We start from the raw sequence: 22,269 nt of genomic DNA, 5'->3' as shown, positions 1-22,269 counted from the left end.
GACTTTGTTAATTCACGGTGATTCAATTTTAAAAAGCTGAAATAAGGGGCTGGAGCAATAGCACAGAGGGTAGGGCGTTTGCCTTGCATGCAACCGACCCGGGTTCGACCCCCAGCATCCCATATGGTCCCCTGAGCACCGCCAGGAGGGATTCGTGAGTGCAGAGCCAGGAGAAATCCCTGAGCATCGCCGGGTGTGACCCAAAAAGCAAAATAAAGAAAGAAAAATCTGAAATAAATAAGATACAAAATAAAAAATTAAATAAAATACTGGCATTAAGCTATAAAATACAAGTAAATATAGCTGACTCGGGCCGCAGGAGCTAGCTGTAAGGGTTTGCACAGGGCCTAATCCCCAGCACCACCTGGCCTCCTGAGCTCTGCCTGGCAGCCCCCTGGACCACTGAGGAAGCACACAACTAACAAGAAATAAGCGGCTCCATTGAGATGAAATGAGGCCTGGTCTAGTTACCAATTATGAAACTGTACTTGATTTTAAGCCATTTCAGACAGCAAACCGGAATTGAGAGAAAAGTCTGTACTCACTTTTTTATTTCCCGAAGCAGCATTCGGATAAGAATGTTCTGAAGTGGCTCAACCATCAACTTCCTCCACATATCCAATGCTAGCTGCCAGGAAAAAAACAAAGGAAAAAAAAAAAACCATCAAGACTGAATTAGAATGTTTAAGACTTAAAGTGAAAACACCTATCCTAAGTGGTATTCAAGAGAGCCACAGACAGAGAAGAGCGGGCAAGGCGCTTGTATAACGCAGCTGCTTCCATCCCCAACGCCCCAGCTGGTCCCCTAAACACCACCAGGTGTGATCCCTGAACACAGAGCCAGGAGTTGAGCCTGAACACAACTGGGTATGGCCCCAGAACAAAACAAAAAAAAAGGGTGGTACATAACAAACATTTCAAATAAAATTTGAAGACACATATGGAATATGAGTTTCCCATTTAAAACGACAAAGACCATTATTTTAGACTTGTACTAGCACAAAGCTAAGGTTTTATCATTAACTGAAAGAAAACCTCAAAGAATTTCATTTTTATAAAACCTAACTTTATTGTTAAATCTCTATTAGTAGGAAGGGGCAACTATCACCCAAGACTGTAACAGAAGAAAGTGTTGGTGGGGCCGGAGTAATAGTAGAGCGGGTAGGGTGTTTGCCTTGCACAGGGCTGACCCGGGTTCAATCCCCGGCATCCCATATGATTTCCAAGCACCACCGGAAGTAATTCCTGAGTGCAGGAGGAGGAGTAGCCCCTGAGTATCGCCAGGTGTGACCCCAAAAGCAAAAAAGAAAAATAAACAAAAATGTTGGTAAGTTCTAGTAATTCAACTGACTTTTCTTGAATTAGAAATCTATCAATATAAAAGCTAAGCCAATTTAAAGAGTAATAGGGGCTGGAGAGATAGCACGGCAGGTAGGGTGTTTGCCTTGCATGTGGCCAACCCGGGTTCGATTCCCAGCATCCCAGATGGTCCCCTGAGCACGCCAGGAGTAACTCCTGAGTGAAGAGCCAGGAGTAACCCCTGTGCATTGCCGGGTGCGACCCAAAAAGCAAAAAAAAAAGAGTAATAAACCATCTGTGCATTCACCAGCCAGCTCAAGAGATAACTTCACCATCACAATGCCCAAATGATCAATATTTTTACCCTAGAGATCATTACTACACTGAATTCTATGGCTTACTACTCTACCAGCTATGTAAGTGTCCCCGTGTAAATATTTTTGAAGTTGACAAAATCACATTGTACACTCACATGTTTTAACTTTTAGATGTTATTAAAATCCAAATGCAACAACAAAGCAGTGACATTGCTATACGGTATCCTCCTTCATCTGAATATACGAATTAACCTTCTTGATTTATTTTCCCATTCTATTAATGATAATGTGTTTGTGATGACAGTGTTTTTAGAACTGAGGAAAATGATTTTCTTGCATATGCCTTCTAAGACACAAAACAAAAAGGTCCCTGAAATACACACAGCTACAAGTGAAGATGCTCTATAGGGTTAGGCCTACAACGCAGCTTTACAAAGCAATGCTCACACAAGCAATGTGTGAGTTACCATTAGTCAACATCCTTGGAGACAGCTGGCCCTCCACAATTTGGTTGTCTGTCAGGTGTAGAACTGGATCTCCTAGGAGTTTTAACCAGCATTTTCATAAAGCCATGATATGTTGGCTTTGATGAAAACCCTGATGAGATTTTTCATTTGGTGCACTGCTAATTCCATTTCAAACAGATGAAGCAGACATCCTTTTTATACTTGTTTTGTATCTCATGTTTTACGCTAAGTAATGTCCATCTGTCTTGTTGATAATGTAAGCTGCATCTATGGTTCTACACATACCTTGACATCCAAACATATTGAGGTTTGTTGCAATTTGTGACTTGTGATGAGCTTCTCTGATTTTTAATTATTAAAAATTATTAATTTTTTTGTTTGCTTTTGGGGTCACACCCAGCGATGCTCAGGGATTACTCCTGGCTCATGCACTCAGGAATTACTCCTGGCGGTGCTCGGGGGACCATATGGGATGCTGGGAATCGAACCAGGGTCGGCCATGTTGGCTACATGCCCTACCCGCTGTGCTATTGCTCCAGCCCAAAAATTAATTTTAATAATTAATTTTTAATAATTAAAAATTAAATTTTTATTAAAATTTACCAATCTTTTCATCTTTTTTGTTTGGTTTTTGAGCCAAACCCTTCAGTGCTCAGGGAAGATGCCTGGCATAGTGCTTAGAAACCTGAGCAAGGGCTGGATTTCTCTGCAGCTATTTCTCCAGCCCCTGTCTTTCAAGAACTCTCTTCCTTACCTAACGCTAGAGATGTATATTTTTATAATGCTTTCCAAAAGTTTTCAATATTTTGTCTTTTACGGTTAGCTTTCAACTCAACTACATTTTCCATAAAGATTATTCTAGTACCAAAACTGATTGTTCCTCTTTTTACAATAGAACATTTATACAGGTCTAAGTCTCTCCAAATGAAAAGAGCCTCTACTCTATGCCATTTCTCTGGGGCAACTTTATTTGACACACTGGCAGTTCCATTTCAAATAAAAGCATCTATCACCCCACAGGGAACACCCTTCCAGTTTTACCTTCTTTTCGTTCTCTTTTGAATAGCACAGACGGAGAGCTTGGGAAAGGGTAATGTGTAAAAGAACAAGATCTTATAGCTATGAGGGTAAAATAATCAAGCCTTTTGAAAGAAAAGTATGCGGTCACTAAAATTCAGTTTATACCAAGATCCACAAACCCACTTTCAGTCATCCATGTCTATAAAACTTTCTGTTCAGGGACAGAGATGTACACACAAAAGTAATTTCATAAGTGCAAATTTTTTGTCTACTTTGTTTAGTATTGTACTCCCAGAATACAGAACAGTGCTTGGCAGAAAAGTAAAAAACACTACATGTATTCATTGCAGTGTGTAACAGAAAAACTGAAAAAAAAAAAAAATTCTATACATAATGAACAAAAATTCTTAGTATATTATTTTTAAGTGCCTGTCAAAAAATCTTTAAGTGAAAAGACCTCCTTGTGCGAGAAAAGTTGTAGATGCTTTCCCTGCTGTTTCATTCCTATTAAAACACATGTGCCCAAAGAGTTTCATAATGGATGCGTGCCCTGCATGCTGAAGATCTGAGTTTGGTTGCTGGCACCTCCAAAGTGACCAGCTAAAAGTAACTCTACCTCCCCTTGGTTCCCCCCACGCAAAAAAAAAAAAAAAAAAACCTCCTATAAAAAGATATTTTTACAAACCATTGTCACCTTTATTAAAGTTTTCATGCACCATTTTCTATTATTTTATTTACCTACATTTATTTTAAAAAATCATATTCTCCTATGCCAATAAAAACCTTTATTTTGTCACCTTTATTTAGCATTGATTTCAAAATTTTTAAACATTTACACTTTTTGTTTCCATCTTAATTATTTGATTATTCATTGATTTCTCTACTAATATTTAGTTATTTAGTATGACTTATATTTGATTTTATTATTTTCACAGTAAATTGGTCAACAGAAATTAATACTGTAAAGTCTAAGTCTCATTTTACTTTCTTAGGTCACACCTGGCGATGCACAGGAGTTACTTCTGTCTCTGCACTCAGGAATTACTCCTGGCAGTGCTCGGGGGACCACATGGAATTCTGTGGATGAAATCCAGGTCAGTCACATGCTCTGGCTCTGTAAGTTTCTTTCTAAAAGTACTTTCCCTTTACATTCCTACTAATGCTGTATCTTCGCTGTTTATTTCCATCATTAACACCCTTAGAACTGACATTAGTTCTTTCAACATTTGGTACTACTTCCCTGTGAACACCGCCATACCCTAAGCCTCGCTGCTCAAACTTTGGGCCGCAACTTCGATGTAGCTGAATGGAGGAATCTGGAAATGTCTTTGATTCATTAACAGTAAATGTCTGATTTCTTTTCTTTGAGGGGTGGTAGAGGAGGGCCTGGGCCACACCCAGCAGTGCTTGGTGGTCTCTCCTGGCTCTGAGCTCAAGGATCACTCCTGGTGGAATTAGGGGACCATATGGAGTGTTTGGAATTGAGCCTGGGTTGGGTACCTGCAAGGTTTGGGATATTTAGGATATTTTAAATCTTGACAATTAAAAAAAAATGAATCCAATAATCTCAATATATAGTCTCAGGTTTACCAGTTGTTTACGGATGTTCCTACCTCTCCTATTTCCATGAGTGGTTCATTCATGTCTACACCACCATAGCCATACTGAAGATCAGCTTCTGTCAATTTATTCTTCTTAATAAACTGGGTATTGAGATACCTGAAAAACAAATGCATTACTGGGCAATATGTCAAAATAAATATGAAAAACTGATGTAGAAATAAGAAATACAATTTAATTACCAGCTCAACTCTCTCTTCAAGGTTGTTTGAGACAAGGATTAAAACCTCTTACAATAGCACAACTCACCCTTACTACTCTAGTTTCACTTTAAAAAACTCAAATTTGGGCTGGAGAGCCAGTACAGTGTTAAGGTGCTTGCCTCCACACAGCCGGCTTAGTTCAATCCCCAGCATCCCATATAGTTCCCTGAGCACAGAGTCAGCTGAAAACAGGCTGGTATGCAAGTAAGGTGATGGCCTTGTACATGGGCAATCTGCCTTCAATCCCAGCATCCACGTAATCCCCTGAGCACAGAGCCAGAAGAGCCCTGTACACAGGCAGCTGTGGTTAAACCTCTGAACCCCCCCCCCCCAAAGAAAAATCTCAAGCCTAAGAACCATACTGTTGAACTGTGCACCACACATTCACACTGTGAAGAAGTAAACAGAAAATGAAGAAGACACTATAGCAAATCAAGCCTCTATTTTAACTATTTTTAAAGAACAAAGATCATAATTAGAGGCAGAGACAAGAGTACACTATAAAGGCAATAAAACGTGTGTACTTTGCACATCAAGGATAAAGCTTTACAAAGAAGCCAGGGGTGGAGAGACAGCAGGAAGGGCAGGAGTGTGTGTCTGGGATGCACGAGATTCTGAGTGCAAGCCCCAACAGCCAGATCCCACCAACACCATCAGGGAGGTAACCACTCCAAAAATGAAAGAATTAAAAAAAATGTTTTCACATATTCCAATAATTGTGATAAATACAGTGTGAGACTCTTACATACACAGAGGTAATTTCTGATGTTCAAATACCCATTTTTACCATCCCAGATTTCACTAAAATGCCTTTATTATTCACCAACCAAAACAATCTGAAAGTTTCTGTCAATTGTACAGTTATTGATAATTCAAGCATTCAGGAAACATCCACAAAATTTCTATATTGACACATACTTTCAGAATGTTTCTCACAATATGAATCAAAACTGAAAGCAAAGTCAATGACAAATTAAACTGTGCAACTATGGACATTCTCAGCAAACAATGAAAGATGTAATTCCTGAAATTAACTCAAGGTGGCAGTATGTCCATAATCATTTACTACACAAATTCCACTCCCAGCTTCACTAACTTCAAGACTCCAAAGTTTATAAACATGGTGCTCCATGAGACATTTTGTCTTGTATGCCTTTGGTAATGAACTCCCTATAAAATGTTTTTAACCTTACCTTCCATGCTCATTCTACTCCTCACAATTTTATACTGAGTTTTCAACCATTGATGTCCAGCTGAAGAAAAAGGACAAACTAGAAAGACAGACTACCTGAGCTAGAGTCAGAAATGTATCATTCAGATGTAAGCTCAAACATTATCTTAAAGCATCACTTAATCTTAACTTCCCATTTGCAATGCAGAAATTATTCTGTGATCTGTGCCCTTTTTTTTTTTTTTTACAGTATTTGCTACTATAGTACATATGCCTGTCTGCTTCTTTTAGACAACTCTCTTCTCTTTTCTCTCTTTAAGGCTTACTTAAAAGTTAAGATCTAGCCAGCATACAAAACCAACAGCAGGCTAACACAAAATCTTTTAAAATACTTGTTCAATGAATTGCTGGTCTTTACGTGATTTATATCTGACAATATGATACTGTCTCAAAATTTACTGTACGCTCTTCTTCACCAACTGTATCTAATTTTAGATTTCTATTCTCAGTATACAATTTTTTTAAAGATTGAAAGATGTCATTTAAAATTAAGTTTCAACAGGGTCAGAGCAATAGTTCAGTGGGTAGTGCATTTGCCTTGCATGCGGCCAACTCAGGTTAGATCCCTGGCATCCCATATGGTCCTCCAAGCACCGCCAGGAGTAATTTCTGAACACACAGAGCCAGGAGTAACCCCTGAGCATCGCTGGGTGTGACCCAAAAAGCAAAATAAATAAGTTTTGATGGACACCATTTTTAGTTTCTAAGTCACCAAAGTGCTTTGCAATCAAAGTGGTAGCCATACATGGGTTTTGAACTAATACAGATCTTCTAGGAAATCATTAAAAAAAAAAAAAAATGAGCAGCTTCCAATCATTTCTTTTCTGGGGTGCATGAGGTTGTGGTTTGGGCCATACCCAGCAATACACAGGGGTCTTTCTGGCTCAGGGCTCAGGTGTTACCTCCTGGTGATGCTCATGGGCCATAAACAGTGCTGGGGATCAGAGCAGGGTCAGCTACATTTGAGCAAGAGCCTGAATAGCCACCAAAATACTTCACACTCCTGGATGGGAGAGAGCACAGGAAGAGCTTGGTTCATTAGATCCCTAAACACCTCCAAGGGTCACTCTCAGGCACAGAGTCAGGAATAGCCCTTAAGTACTTGCCAGGGATGGCCCAAACGTTCCCCCTCCAAAATAAACAAAACATTATACTCTGCCACACAGGCAGTACTTGATATTGTCCTGCTCAAGTATAGTGCAGTAGTGTCTCTTCTTAACATTCATTCTGTTTACAAAGCAGTTAGTGTAAGTATCCTCTTTTTATCTGGAATATCGATACATATTAGTAAAGATGGTGTTCCCATGGTTCAAACCATATTTCAACGCAATCAAATATGGTGGGGTAATCTTGTATTAAGTGTTTTATGATGTGTCCGGAAAGCGTCCTGGAGTGTGTCTGTGGCTGGGTAGTGGAGGTGGTAGAAGTAATGAAGGTCTGCAGGGCTGCTGGGAGCAGGCAGAGGATCTCTGTTCCCGGGTCTGTTGACCCTGGAGTCCGAGGTCAAAGAGAGAAGAGCAGCAGTGCTGGCAGATGTGGCAGAAGCCGGGATAAGCATTCGCAACGCCGGCCTGTCCCTTGCCAACTATAAGACCAAGATGACTGCCATTCAACACCCTGATGGATCTATCACATCTTCCAGAAGGGCAATGGAGAAGATCATCCATGACTTCTACTCGGATCTCTTTGATAGCCACATCAACCTGCCCACATGCCAAATTCTGCAGGATGAATATGTCATTCCCAAAGTTCTCCCTTCTGAAATCCAACACACCATTTCATCGGTAAAGAAGCGAACAGCACCTGGCCCAGACAAGGTCAGACCTGAACACCTGAAGAACCTGCCGTCAGTACTCATCAATACACTGGCTCGGCTCTTCACACGCTACCTGTCTGAATGCAAGGTTCCGTCCCAATGGAAAACCAGCAGGACTGTATTACTATACAAGAAGGGAGACATCCACGACATTGGCAACTATCGGCTGATCTTCCTATTGTCTGTCATCTACAAGCTGTTCACTCGAGTCATCTTGAATAGGATTAGCAGAACACTAGATGAAGGACAACCATGCAAGCAAGCCAGTTTTCAAAAAGGATTCAGCACGATTGACCATATCCACACGATAACCAAGCTCACTGCGGTTTCTCGGGAGTTCAAGATGCCGCTCTGTCTAACGTTCATTGATTTAAAGGAGGCCTTTGATCCTGTTGAGACTGAAGAGGTCATCGAAGCCCTAGCCAAACAGGGCATTCAAACTCAATACATCAGGATCCTCCGTGAGCTGTATTACGGATTCACTACCAGGATCTCACCATTCTACAAGGAAGTGATCATCGACAACAAGAGAGGGGTTCAGCAGGGTGATACCATTTCACCAAAACTCTTCAGTGCCACCCTCGAGAACGTCATGCAACAACTGGAATGGGAAGGAATGAGAGTGAAGATAGACGGTCGGCAACTACACAACCTCCGCTTCGCTGAGGACATTGTTCTTATAACACCAAACATCGGCACAAATGCTGGCCGACTTCGACCGTGAGTGTGGAAAGGTCGAACTATAGCTAAATCTCACGAAGACAAAGTTTATGAGAAACAGTCTCATTCCTGACGTTCCATTCACTCTCAGCGGGATGACCATCTCTGAATGCAATAATTATGTGTACCTAGGTCGAGAAGTCAACATGACGAATGACCTGGCACCTGAGTTGCTCAAGAGGAAGAGAGCAGCTTGGAACGCCTACAAGAGCATTGAAGAAATAGCTAAAAGGATGAAATACCTCTGGCTCAGAGCACATCTCTTCGATTCCACTGTTCTTCCTGCATTAACATATGCCTCAGAGACCTGGGCCCTACAAACACAGGATGAGAACACTATTTGGGTCTCCCAAAGAGGAATCGAAAGAGCTATGCTTGGCGTATCATGCTTCACTCAAATGAGAGAAAGAATCTGGAGATCCGACCTCCGTCGACGGTCAAGAATCAGGGACGCTGTCTCGTTTGTCAAGGCATCGAAAATCAGATGGGCTGAATATGTAATGAGATTTGGAGACGACTGCTGGACTAGAGTCATTACCGGCTGGATTCCACGGGACATCAAAAGATAGCGTGGCTGCCCACCTATGAGATGGTCAGACTTTTCGTCAAGACCCTGAACAATTGGTTTGAGAATGTTCATGTTCCTAGAACGAGCAGATGCCTTTGCTCTACATTAGCACGTGACAGGGACGAATGAGACGTTACTGGCACCCGCTCGAGCGGGTTGATGAGTAACGGAATGTTAAGTGATCAAGTGATTAGTAAAGAAGTACAAGAAACAACTTAAGTTAACTCTGAAGCTGAAGAAATCAGACACTGCACTCATCCAAAATTCCATTACAAGAATGGTTATCATGCTTACTATGTACTGGATTTCAAGAGTTGTTTGTTCAAACGCTAAAATTGTTAAGTACTCCACTTCAAGGTCCAGTGGGGTCTGAACAGGTAAGAGTACAGGTGAAGTGAGGCAGGAGTGGTACTATTTTTCTTTGAAATTAGAATCCTAGGGCCTGGATAATGCAGCAGATAGGGTAGCTGCTTTGCAGGTGGTCAACTCAGGTTCGATTCCTGGCATCCCATATGGTGCACAAGCACCACCAGGAGTAATTCCTGAGTGCAGAGCCAGAAATAAACCCTGAGCATAGCTGAGTGTGGCCTAAAACCAAAGAGAGTGAGAGAGAGCCAGAGAGAGCCAGATAGAGTGAGAGAGAGCCAGAGAGAGCCAGAGAGAGCGAGAGAGAAAACAAGCTTCAACTGTAATAGTGCGAAGATGATGAATTTAAGAGGAACCTGAAGAGGGTTAGATAAAGAAGATAATCCTAGAAGGATAACTGAAACATCTATAATTCTGGCTGTGCAGCACTGTATTATCAAAATACTGAAGACAAATATGAATATAAAAAGCAAGTTCAGAATATCTATAATCACACAGTGAACTGATGGAACATCCTGGAGGTACAGGCAGCTGCATAACAATACTCTTAAATCTAGACAATATAGAAAAGCCACATGCTTTGGCGGCTGGAACTAAGATAACCCAGAAAGAAAATGGTGTAAGAAGGGGATGTACAGATAGTACAGCAGGTAGAGCGTTTGCCTTGCATGCAGCTGACCCAGGTTCGTTTCCCAGCATCCCATATGGTCCCTGAGTACTGCCAGGAGTAATTCCTGAATGCAGAGCTAAGAGTAATCCCTGTGCATTGCCAGGTATGACACCAAAAAAGAAAGGGGATGGGCATACAAATCCATCTAAGTGCTTAAGTTATACAGGTTTAATGAGACTGATCTGGGTTTAAATTCTGCCCTTGGAATATTTTAGTTGAGCACCCTTCAGCAATATCCTTTAATCCCTCAAAGTCAGTTTTCCAAATTAACCATGCCAGACAACTGTTAATCTACAACAAACAGTGTTTTGTATGAGTTAAAGAGAGTCTCAACCTTGTGCTTGCCAACAATTATAATTTCCTGGTTTTACTGTATTTTATGCTTCTCAAGAGATGTATGGTACTGACCACTTAGAAGCTCCAGTTTCTAACATACGCAAGTTGTAGTGAATAATCTCCAGGATTGCTATAAAACCATTAAGTGAATCAGAACCAGGAAAGCAAGAGAGGACAAATAAACCAACAAAACCAAGGTCTGGCCCCAATGTGGTACTCTGGTGACATTCAAAATGACACACATCCACTTCTCAATGTCTTCCCAACAAGAAACTTAGCTGGGTCATCCCGTGGCTCATCTCACAACAAACTAACAACAAACAAAATTATGACTGTGTCCCTCACAGGCCTCCCTCACCACCCTCACAAAATAAGACATCCTTCAGCCAAGGATAAAATGTGCCATGCTAATGCCAGGTGTTAAGAGACATAAGAAAGAGCCTGAAAAATGGGGGTGGGAAGGGAATGTGGGAGACTGATGAGAGACGGAGAGGGTGGTGTGGAAGTAGAGAACAAATCCGTCATTTGGAGAAAGAAACATTTTGGAGAGTACAGCAGAAAGACAGGCAGGAAAACATGAGGCCACGAGGCTGAGGTATTTTGAGGAACAGTGGTGTTTTCGTAAAACGTAAAATATAACACCGAGGCTCCAATAATATCCTACTAGAGAGAGAGAGAGACAATGGGTTTAGATTTACTCTGCTGGGTCACTGCAGAATTAACACAGGTCCTAAAGTCCCAGACACTGCACAATTTTCCACAAAATTGACTATTGCCAAGTGCCCACTATGCCCACAGAGAGATCCATATAGCTGGGTATGCTTTCGTTCTGTGCATTTAAACGAGTAACAGATCATTTCTTTCAAATGTCAGTAATGAATACAAGCAATTTTGTTTTAAGATTCTCAAGAATTTAAAGCCATGCTTACCGATACAAGCAGTCCATGTAGTCTGCACCCTTGCTATATTCTTCCCAATACCTATGATACATAACAAGTACTTGCTCTTCAGACTCCAGAACTCTCTAAACAAAGAAGAAAAATACTTTTACTTAGATAGCACTAGTCATTTTCAATTATAAACATAAAATTTATTTACAATTGTACCCTAAAATAGTTCACACAATTCACAAATTTTCAAGTTATTTTCTAATTTAATTAGCTTCAAAAGATGAAGATGTGCTGGAAATGTGATTTTTAGATATGAAAGTGAAGTATTTATACTGGCGAGTAAATCTGGAACTAACAGACAAAATGGGACAGTTTGATGTCACTTTTTAGTCAGAGTATTATGAACAGGTTAAAAGAAAATGTAATTCTATTGCTGTATGCCCATGTTTCTTCATGTCACTGACAAGCAAATTAAAAACAGCGATTGTCACTATGTGTAACATGGAGAACAGGACACTCTTAGAAACTGCTAGCTAAATCCAATACTTGGTTGGATAGAATATAAATGTAGAGAACAATAAACTATGCCATAAAACAATAAAATACATGTGTGACCTATGATCAAATAATTCCATAGCTAGGAAATTTAGTCTATAAAAAACTTGGTAATACTCAAGGCTGGAGCAATAGTAGAGTGGGTAGGCATTTGCCTTCTGTGCGGTTCAATCCCTTGTACCCGATATGGTCCCCCAAGCCCAGCCACATGTGATCCCTGAGCGCAGAGCTAGACGTAAGTCTTGAGTACAGCCAGGTTGGGTCCAGGAAACAAAATCATGTTAACAAAAGTAATTTAGCTACAAGACTGTTCATGTAAGTGTTTATAGAAACAAATTATATGAATTAAAAATCATAAATGTCCAGCAACAAGAATATTTACACACGTCACTGAATTTTAATAATGAAAAGATTTAAAAACCCAGATTACAAAGTATATAAATTTCATAATCATTTAATTCTAATAAAATTCAAACTGCATAAAATATGCAGAAGATAAACATCAAATTACTATATAAGCCAAAATTGATAGAAAAGTATAGATACATTTAAATACCAAGTCCTTACCTCATGGCGTTTCACTAAATAAAAATTTTAAAAAAAATCAAGTCCTTAACTCCAGAGTTATTTTATGACTGATAATTATTTTCTTCTCTTTCCTTGTCCTATATGTCCTAATTTATGTAATGGTAATGTAACACTTCAGTAATTTAGTAACTTTCCTCCCATAGATTTTCTTCCCATAGATGAATATACTTCAAATCTGTTAGTGATGCTAACAAAATTTTTTATCTACATATTAGCCAACTTGTAGGTAGAAAACGTATATGATAATTTAAGTATTCAAAGATTTGTGAGATGACTTCACAATCTTTGCTTAGGGTTACTTCTGGCTCTGCACTCAGGAATTACTCCTGGTGTTGCTCAGTAGATCATATGGAATGCTGGGGATCGAACCCGGGTTGGCCACATGCAAGGCAATCACCCTACCTGCTGTTCTATTGCTCTGGACCCCAACACACTATCATTTTAAATCACAGAATTTTACCAATGTTAATTTCCAAGACTTAATTGTTGCATCACCTATTAATATACAAGAGGTTAATATCGAGAAACTGGATAACAAATGCCCAATAATAGATGACTGGATAAAGAAACTGTGGTATAGACACAATGAAATACTACTCACTACAAGAAAACAGAGACACATGCAATCTGGCATTATGTGAAGGGACTAACAGGCAACAGTATGCATGAAGTCAGTCAGGAGAGGAACAGGTACAAAGGGACTGCACTTTTAAGCAGGGTATAAAGAAACATAGTAAGATACAGGTGGCCAAAGGCAACAGACCTGAGAACTCGTCTATAGAACTGGGGACAGGGATGGATGGGAGGGATCCTTGGGACATTACTGGAGGGAAGCAGGCTCTCTGGTGGAGGGTGTTGTGTTAGAACATCTGCATGAACTATCATTCATAGTACTGTAAATCACAGTGCCTCAATAAAAATGGGGGAGGTGGAGAAGAAACTAGGTAAAAATGTGCAATCCAGTAGCCCCTGGTCCCCAAAGAACCACTGGGAGTGAGACCTGAACAATGAAGCCAGGAGTATCTCTTAAGCACCACCAAGAGAGAGACACCATCATCATCATCACCATCATAATAATAATAAAGCCAGAAGTATCCCTTAAGCACCACCATGGGAGAGACATAATAACAATAATAATAATAGAATTTTTTGAAGCCAAAAAACTAGGTCAATGGGCTGAGCTGAGCATAAGTTTTGCATTCAGGAGGCCCTGGTTTGATTCCCAGTACCTCAGGGCTTCCCAAATACCAAGAGTAGCCACCCACAAGCAGAGGTGGGCATAGCCTCTGTTGGGTGCTGCTGGGTATAGTCCAAAGACAACATAAACAAAATAAATTAACAAACGTGTGCACTATATATAAGTAGAGCATTGCCTTCAAGTGCTATAAGAGAAATGGCAGTGATCAACTGCTCTACTTACAGGTTAGGACCATTTAAAAAAGTATTTGCTCCTTGCCATAAGCAGCTTACACAAACATAAAGACTTGTTTTTTTATGAATTTTGTGAAAAAACCTAAAGAACAAATGCATGAGGCAGGTAAGTTAAGTGAGCTGCCCACGGTCACACAGATATAAAAGGAGGATGGGTTCTTTTAGTCCAAACAGTAAGTAATTTCAATCGGTCTCTGATTAGACCCAAATAAGCGTATAGCAAATTACTTTACTTTTTAAAGCAAATCACTGCAGTATTCACTCATTCACGCATACACAGACAGATCAAGTTGCTGATCCTATAAATGGCATACAAGGGGCCAGAGTCAGAGTACAGTAGGTAAGGGGCTTGCTCTGCGTGTGTCCAGCCAAGATTAAATCCCCATAACCCCATATACCATACCCCCAGGCCCACAAGGAATGATACCTGAGCACAGGTCCAGCCCAAGTACCACTGAGAGGGCCCAAAACATGCCCCCATCCCCACAAAAAAATAAATAAATAAATAAATAAATAAAATCAATGGCATATTAACCAAAATAACTGACCGTGTTTTTTAGCTTACCATTTTCCTTTATAGGTTAAGATTAACAATTCTCTCACACCTATACATCATAAAGGTTTAATATTTTCTTTAGCTTATGTATCTATTAATACATGCTCTATGATGATTTAAGTTTCTTTTTTTAGTTTTTTTAAGACTTTATCTAGTATATCTTAGAAAAAGTAGCTTAAAAAGTTATAATATGTAATAATGATAAAAATTTGCCAAAATGTGAGCACAATAGTAAGAGGAAATTGAGTTCTATAAACATTACCCAAGACATAGCATTATTTTAAAGTAGAACAAACTGATTAAAATTCTATCTTTCACTTACTAGATACATGATCAAAACAATTTAAATAGATTTACATTGGGGAACCCAAAAACATAGCACTTTACTTACAGATCTTAAATATATATTTAAGTGTTATTTAGGAAAGAAAATCTTAATAACTGAAATATACTGAAAAAGTGACTTAGTCAAATAATTATGCAGCTATAAGCATAACTTTATCATGTACCCATCAGTTCTTACCTTGTGCAAATGCCGTACGTGATTTTCCAAAAAAATCTTAGTTTCTGCATAAAGTCTTTCTCCCAGGGGTTCAGGATAGGCCACACATAAAGCATAGATATCTCTAGTTAAATTGTTAAGGTTTTCATAGTCATTGGAGATACCACTTTAGAACAAATAAGGTATAATTTGCTTGGCACTTAAAAAGTGAATTCCTAGAATCCAGGTTACATTAAGATAGAGAAAGTGTTAACAACACAGCCATTACTATTTTTAAAAGCACTGAATTTTTCCTTTATTCACTCAATAAATATGAAAATTATCCTCTCAGGTTAAAATTCAAGGGGAAAGTCTAGGAAATCTAAGTTTCTGAAAACTACAAAATACAAGTTAGGACAGAATGGACATATGCATCCTATCAAGAAAGGGTTAGGGAGTATCCAAAGTGGCAAATATGTTTCATCGATTCTAAGAAACAAAAGCAACAAAACTTACTCAACAGATACAAAGTATTCATCAGACTATTACACAACCTACCACTTTCAGACTTACTGTATTTTTTGTTTTGTTTTGTTTTTGGGTCACACCTGGCGGTGCACAAGGGTTACTCCTGGCTCATGCACTCAGGAATTAATCCTGGAGGTGCTAGGGGGACCATATGGGATGCTGGGAATAGAACCCGGAAAGGCTGATGCAAGGCAAACGCCCTACCAACTGTACTATCACTCCAGCCCCTGTATATTATAGTCACTGTCACTGTCACTGTCCTCCCTTTGTTCATCAATTTGCTTGAGCAGGCCCAGTAAGGTCTCCATTGGAGACTTTGTTGTTACTGTGTTTGGCATATTGAATACATCACGGGTAGCTTGCCAGGCTCTGCCATGCGGGCGAGATACTCTCGATAGCTTGCCGGGCTCTCCGAGAGGGGCAGAGGAATCAAACTCGGGTCGGCCATGTTGGCTGTGTGCAAGGCAAACAACCTACCACTGTGCTATCACTCCAGCCCTATATATTAAAGTATCAAAAGAAATTCAAAGGTGTCTCTGAACATCTGAATACTCTGCGAGGTATCACAAGAACTACAGAGTGTATACAAACAGCACTGGCTAGAAGGGTTCACCTTCTGTTCTCTACATGGGGGAAAGGTTCGTGAAATACGCTGCCATTCCAGTTCATGCACGGGCTGGGGCACTAGTCTGTCTCTTCCTCAGTGAGATCATACTCACAATTTTTTTTTAAATTGAGTCACCATGAGATACATTTACAAAGCCGTTCATAATCAGCTTTCAGTCATATAATGGTCCAATACCCATCCCTCCACCAGTATACATTTTCCACTACCACCAATGACCCCTGTTTCTCTCCTGCCATGCCTGCCTCTATGGCACTTGTCCTCCCTCCCCTCCTCCTTCTCTCGCTCTCCCTCCCCCCTTTTGGGCATTAGTTTGCAATACAGATACTGAGAGGTTATCATGTTTGTTTCTTTACCTATTTTCAGCAGACAGTTCCTATCCAGAGTGATCATTTCCAACTGTCACTGCCATAATAGTTCCTTCCCTATCCCAACTGCCTTCTCCCATAGCACTTGAAGTAGGCTGTGAACCAATCCTACTGTCCGTGGGTATTAGTCTCATACTTCATTTTTTATCACAAATACTTTAACTAACCAATCACAGATAACCACTATATAATTTTTCTTTATTGCTTGAAAAGATATTATCAAATATTATTTTTCGGTTAATACAAAAATGCATCAAATTTTTCCACTTGGCTTTATTAAATAGCTAGTCATGAACTGGGGGGCTCCAGGGCTCAGAGAATTACTTTTCCAAGAGGCTGACACAATATGGGAAGATTTGTATCATCACAAAAAATGGTGACAAGATTATTAGCAAAGAGATGGCTTCAGGCAAAACCACCTTCAAAGAGAGGCCTGGGCAATTCTGATCATGCAGATTATGCCACTAGGTCAGGAAACCTCAGGATCGTTTTTTTTTTTTAAGATTAGAATTTTGGGAGAGACTGAAAGTACAATTAGGTAGGAAATACTTCTGGAAAAACTGGGCAAGAAAGACTTCTAAGTAGGGCTGTTTTCTTATTTTGTATTTTTAATATCTCTAACCTGTTCAAACAGTCAAGCACTCTGGAAATGCTTAGATCTTAGAAAAAAGAATTAAGAAGTTTTCAGCCTTCTGTGGGGATGGCTTAATGATAAGACACTTTTTTTTAAAGCTCTGTAGAATGTCAACTTTTACTTAAAAAAATTCTTATAATTACTCTTGAGTCAGAAAATACAGAATTCCCTTATAACTTTCCAATTACAAATTATCACAGAAACAAGAATTTCTCTTTCCCAGAGTAAAACTTTTGACTTCTCACAAAAGAATAGTGCTAACCTCCACCAAATAGCTTGCTTTCACTATTGAAAGGTACTTTCTAAAAAGAAATGAGGGGAAAAAATTTTTTAAATATTTTTTAGAGGCTGGAGCAATAGCACAGCGGGTAGGGCATTTGCCTTGCACACGGCCAACCCAGGGTTGATTCCCAACATCTCATATGGTACCCTGAGCACCTCCAGGGGTAATTCCTGAGTGAAGAGCCAGGAGTAACCCCTGTGCATTGCCAGGTGTGACCCAAAAAAAGCAAAAACAAAAAAACAAAAAAAAATTCTTTTTAAATTAAGGTGCTTTCTTAAATAAAAAACATTTTAAATTTTTAAAATTTAAAAGTTCTTTCTTTCTGGGGGCTGGAGAGATAGCATAGCGGGTAGGATGCTTGCTCTGCATACGGCCGACCCGAGTTCGATTCCCAGCATCCCATATGGTCCCCTGAGCACCGCCAGGAGTAACTCCTGAGTGCAGAGCCAGGAGTAACCCCTGTGCATTGCCAGGTGTGACCCAAAAAGAAAAAAAAAAAAAAGTTCTTTCTTTCTGGACTGGGATTAATTTTGATTTTTAAAATTACTTTTATTGTGGGCCAAAAACAGGTTTGCAATAGAAATAAAAATATTATTTTAAAACTGAAAATGGCAAGAAAATCACCAAAATATATTTTTTAAAACGGATCTTGTAACAAAAGATTTTGATGTTTCTGAAGACCAAGAATGAAAATGCCAAATGTAAAAAATTCAGTATCTATGAAATAAACGGTATGCAAGAATTAAAAAAAAATGGTTGATTAGATGAAAATTTAAATAAATCTTTTAATTTTTGTTTGCTTTGGGGGGGGGGTCCAACACTTGATATAGCTCAGAGGTTACTCCTGACGATGCTCAGGGATGCCAGGATAGAACCCAGGTCGACCACGTACAAGGCAAGCGCCTTACCCACTGTACTATTGCTCTGATCCCTAAATAAACATTTTAAGGATATGACTAAAGAATCAGCAACAACATCTATTAGTCTGATTTAATTTAGAATAGAGGAAATTTTTGCTTATGATCAGTCAACTACGACAGAAAAACATTTCCATTCCACTCAATCTAGAACACTGACTGTAGATGTCAATTAGGTACTTCTAACACTGGTAAAGACTAGCAAGGACAGAAATTACCTGCGTCAATATTTTTTAATATATTGAAAACTGGTATATTTCAAAAAGATGGCAGAATGTATGAGAAATGTGGACATCAGTGAATCTGGGTTTTAAGGTCTGATTTCCCTAAAATAGGGCTGGAGCGATAGCACAGCGGTAGGGCGTTTGCCTTGCACGCAGCCAACACGGCTGACCCGAGTTCAATTCCTCCGCCCCTCTCGGAGAGCCGGGCAAGCTACTGAGAGTATCTCGCCCCCCACAGCAAAGCCTGGCAAGCAACTGGTGAAGTATTCAATATGCCAAACACAGTAACAAGTCTCAAAATGGAGATGTTACTGGGCCTGCTCGAGCAAATCGATGAACAACAGGACAGTGACAGTGACAGATGCAGGGAAGGTAATCTTCAATCTTTTACCCTTTAATCCTTTTAGTCTTATCAAAGTGTTTCACAATCGAGTCCTGAAGTAGGAGACTTTCTGTAACACTACAGAAGGGGAGTTGGGAACTCTAACAGCTACCAAAAAGCGTAGTAAACTGAAGTAACCTACAAAAACCAAAATACTCAGGCCAGAGGAACATTTAAATGCATATCTACCTAGACTCTTATATCTCATCACAGGAAAGTCCTTGAGAAACATAATTAAGGGTAAATTCCAAAGCACCTTCAACTGCTTTGGGGATGAAAAAGCATCATCATTTTTGTTAGAATTCTAAAAATGGCCTCAAGATCTCTCAGCTCAAGCTGGGGCTGTTAAAATGTCAGCTCGATCAGATTCACAAATGTGTTAACATTCCATGTCAAAGACACTCAGTGGCAACGATTAAGATTACTACTCAGTCTACTCAAAATTAGAGGTGACACTTCATGAACTTCCTGGGGGGCCGTACCTAACTGATTAAGCCCTCCAAAACAGATCTCAACACTCCTCAACCCCCTCGCCCCCCCTCTCTCCCACCCGTACCCCAGCTGCCTGCTGAAGGGAAATCCTAGGCCCTGGCCAGAAAGCTAAGCACCTCTGACTCTGGCCAAGCACCTGCCTCTCCTGGCTTGCAAGATATTCAAGTAGGGTGCTTGCTTTGCACACTCAATGCTCAGGAATCACTTTCCGGGGGCTCAGGGGACCATATGTGGTACCGGGAATTGAACCCGGCTCGGTCACATGCAAGGCAAACAGCTGTATTACCACTCCAGCCTCTTTTTGCTCTAAGTTTTGGGGCCACACCAGTTTGTGGTCAGGGAATCATGCAAGAGCTGGAGGACTGAACCTGGGCCTTTTGGGCAAATCATGTGCTCAGCCAGATGACTAATCTCTCTGGCCCAGGGTTCTATTTCTTAACTTGTCTGGTGGCCATACATGTGTTTGATTTAAAATTATTTGAGCGATAGCACAGCGGGTGGGGCGTTTGTCTTGCACGCAGCCAACATGGCCGACCCAAGTTCGATTCCTCTGCCCCTCTCAGAGAGCCTGGCAAGCTACCTAGAGTATCTCGCCCACACGGCAAAGCCTGGCAAGCTTCCTGTGATGTATTCGATATGCCAAATACAGTAACAAGTCTCACAATGTTACTGGGCCCGCTCGAGCAAATCAATGAACAACGGGAGGGCAGTGACAGTTACAGTTCTGCACCAGAGCAAAGTCAATGTGTACAGCAAATAAGGGTCCTTCCATTCACATGGTCAGCCCAGGTAAGATTTTCAGCAGCAACTCAAGACTCGCCAGGAGTAATTCCTAAGCACAGAGCTCCAGGCACTGCCAGGCCCAAAGCACACATGAAAAATAAACAAGTCTGTTCAATGTTCTGTAAATATTTTATAAATATACATATAAATTAAAAACTTTTCCAGATATGTATATTTCACAGATAGCACTGTAGCACTGTGGCACTGTCCTCCCCTTGTTCATCGATTTTCTTGAGCGGGCCCAGTAACATCTCCATCGTGAGACTTGTTACTGTGTTTGTCGTATCGAATACATCAAGGGTAGCTTGCCAGGCTTTGCCGTGCGGGCAAAATACTCTCGATAGCTTGCTGGCCTCTCCAAGAGGGGCGGAGGAATTGAACTCAGGTCGGCCGCGTGGGGCTCATGTAAGGCAAACACCCTACCCACTGTGCTATCGCTCCAGCCCCATATTATTATTTTTTAAATGATGCTATCTGTGAGGGCTGGAGTGATAGCACAGCGGGTAGGGTGCTTGCCTTGCACGCGGCAGACCCAGGTTCAATTCCCAGCATCCCCTCAGCACTGTCAGTAGTTTCTGGGTGCATGAGCCAGGAGTAACCCCTGTGCATCACTGGGTGTGACCCAAAAAGAAAAAAAAAGGAAAAAGTTATAAAAATAAGTTGTGGAGGGCCAGAACAATAGGACAGTGTGTAGTGTGCTGCCTTGCATAGTAAATCTGGGCTCAACCCCCAGCACCACATACGGTCCCCTGAGCCCACCAAGAGTGATCCTTGAGTGTAAAGCCAGTAGCAGCCCTGAGCATTGCCGGGTGTGGCCCCAAAACAAACAACAACAAAAATCAAGTGTTGGGGACCAAAGATGTAGTTCCATGAGACTACATGCATCACATATATGAGCCAATGGGTTTATCGCACCCCTAGCACCCCAAAAAGAAAAAATAATGTACTGGGGCTGGAGCAACATTACCCAGGGTGGGCAACTGCCTTGCACACAACTGACCTGGGTTCAATCCTTGGCACCTGATATGGTCCCCCGAGCTCCGACAGCAGGAGTGATCTCTGAGCACTGCCACATATGGCTCAAAAATAAAATAAATGTACTAACACATACAGCGATACACACTTTGGAGAGTAACTGTTCCTTTTTTTCACTTTCAAAGTAGTGTTTTATGGCCTTGAATATGTCTACCAAAACTATTTTAGGATTAGTAGTTCTCGGCGGGGTATGTGAATAGTACAAAGGAGGAAATTCTATTCTAAATACTAGTATTAACAGGGCCCTTTATCTTCCCAAATAAAATTTGCAGTGAGAGATTTCATTCTTAAGTTTACTGTCTTCAGAGAAATTTTTTCTTTAGGGGAAGGGAAAATTCATGATCAGATTGAGAATAGGGGGGCTGAGCCTGGGAACTGGGAACCTTTCATGCATGATGCCAAAGTTCAAACCCCAAATGAGGGGGATGAGATTCTATGTGACCCCTGGCATTTATCAACAAAGTACACGTAAGTAACGGGACCAAGTGTGGGGCCTCCAACACCAAAAAAGAGGAGGAAGATAAAGAAGACTCATATCTTAGGTGAATCAAACAAATAACTGAACAGTAATAACAGAAGGGGCATTTTCCAGAGAAGTCAGCTCTTTCAAAACCATTTATACCCAGCCAATTAATTTAATAAACTCTCTTAACAGGGTTGGGGATGGAGTATAGAGGGAAGGGCACTTGTCTTGCACATAGCTAATACAGGTTCAATCCCTGGCATCCCATATGGTCTCCTTGATCACTTCCATGAGTAATTCCTGAGTACAAAGCCAGGAGTTACCCCTGAGCATTGCTGGAGGTGACCCAAAAACAAACAAACAAAAAAAAAAGCAAAAAAAAAGTGTACACACACACGCAC

At 40.5% G+C, this 22,269-nt stretch overlaps 1 protein-coding gene across 4 annotated transcripts in view; it reads right to left on the bottom strand.

The window, feature by feature from the left end:
* The window catches only part of CUL2 (cullin 2), a 99,088-nt gene that overhangs the window by 47,346 nt on the left and 29,473 nt on the right, over positions 1–22,269 (bottom strand). For all 4 annotated transcript variants that reach the window (XM_056134735.1, XM_056134732.1, XM_056134742.1 and 1 more), the window contains 4 exons: positions 15,177–15,279; positions 11,563–11,657; positions 4,717–4,822; positions 546–628 (listed from right to left, as the gene is read on the bottom strand). In XM_056134735.1, the coding sequence (XP_055990710.1) occupies positions 546–628; positions 4,717–4,822; positions 11,563–11,657; positions 15,177–15,279 (387 nt within the window). The remainder of the gene's footprint in view (positions 1–545; positions 629–4,716; positions 4,823–11,562; positions 11,658–15,176; positions 15,280–22,269) is intronic.

This window comes from Sorex fumeus, unplaced genomic scaffold (assembly GCF_029834395.1).
Source record: "Sorex fumeus unplaced genomic scaffold, SorFum_2.1 ptg000007l, whole genome shotgun sequence".
NCBI lineage: Eukaryota > Metazoa > Chordata > Mammalia > Eulipotyphla > Soricidae > Sorex > Sorex fumeus.
This window is presented reverse-complemented; position numbering and strand designations above follow the sequence as displayed.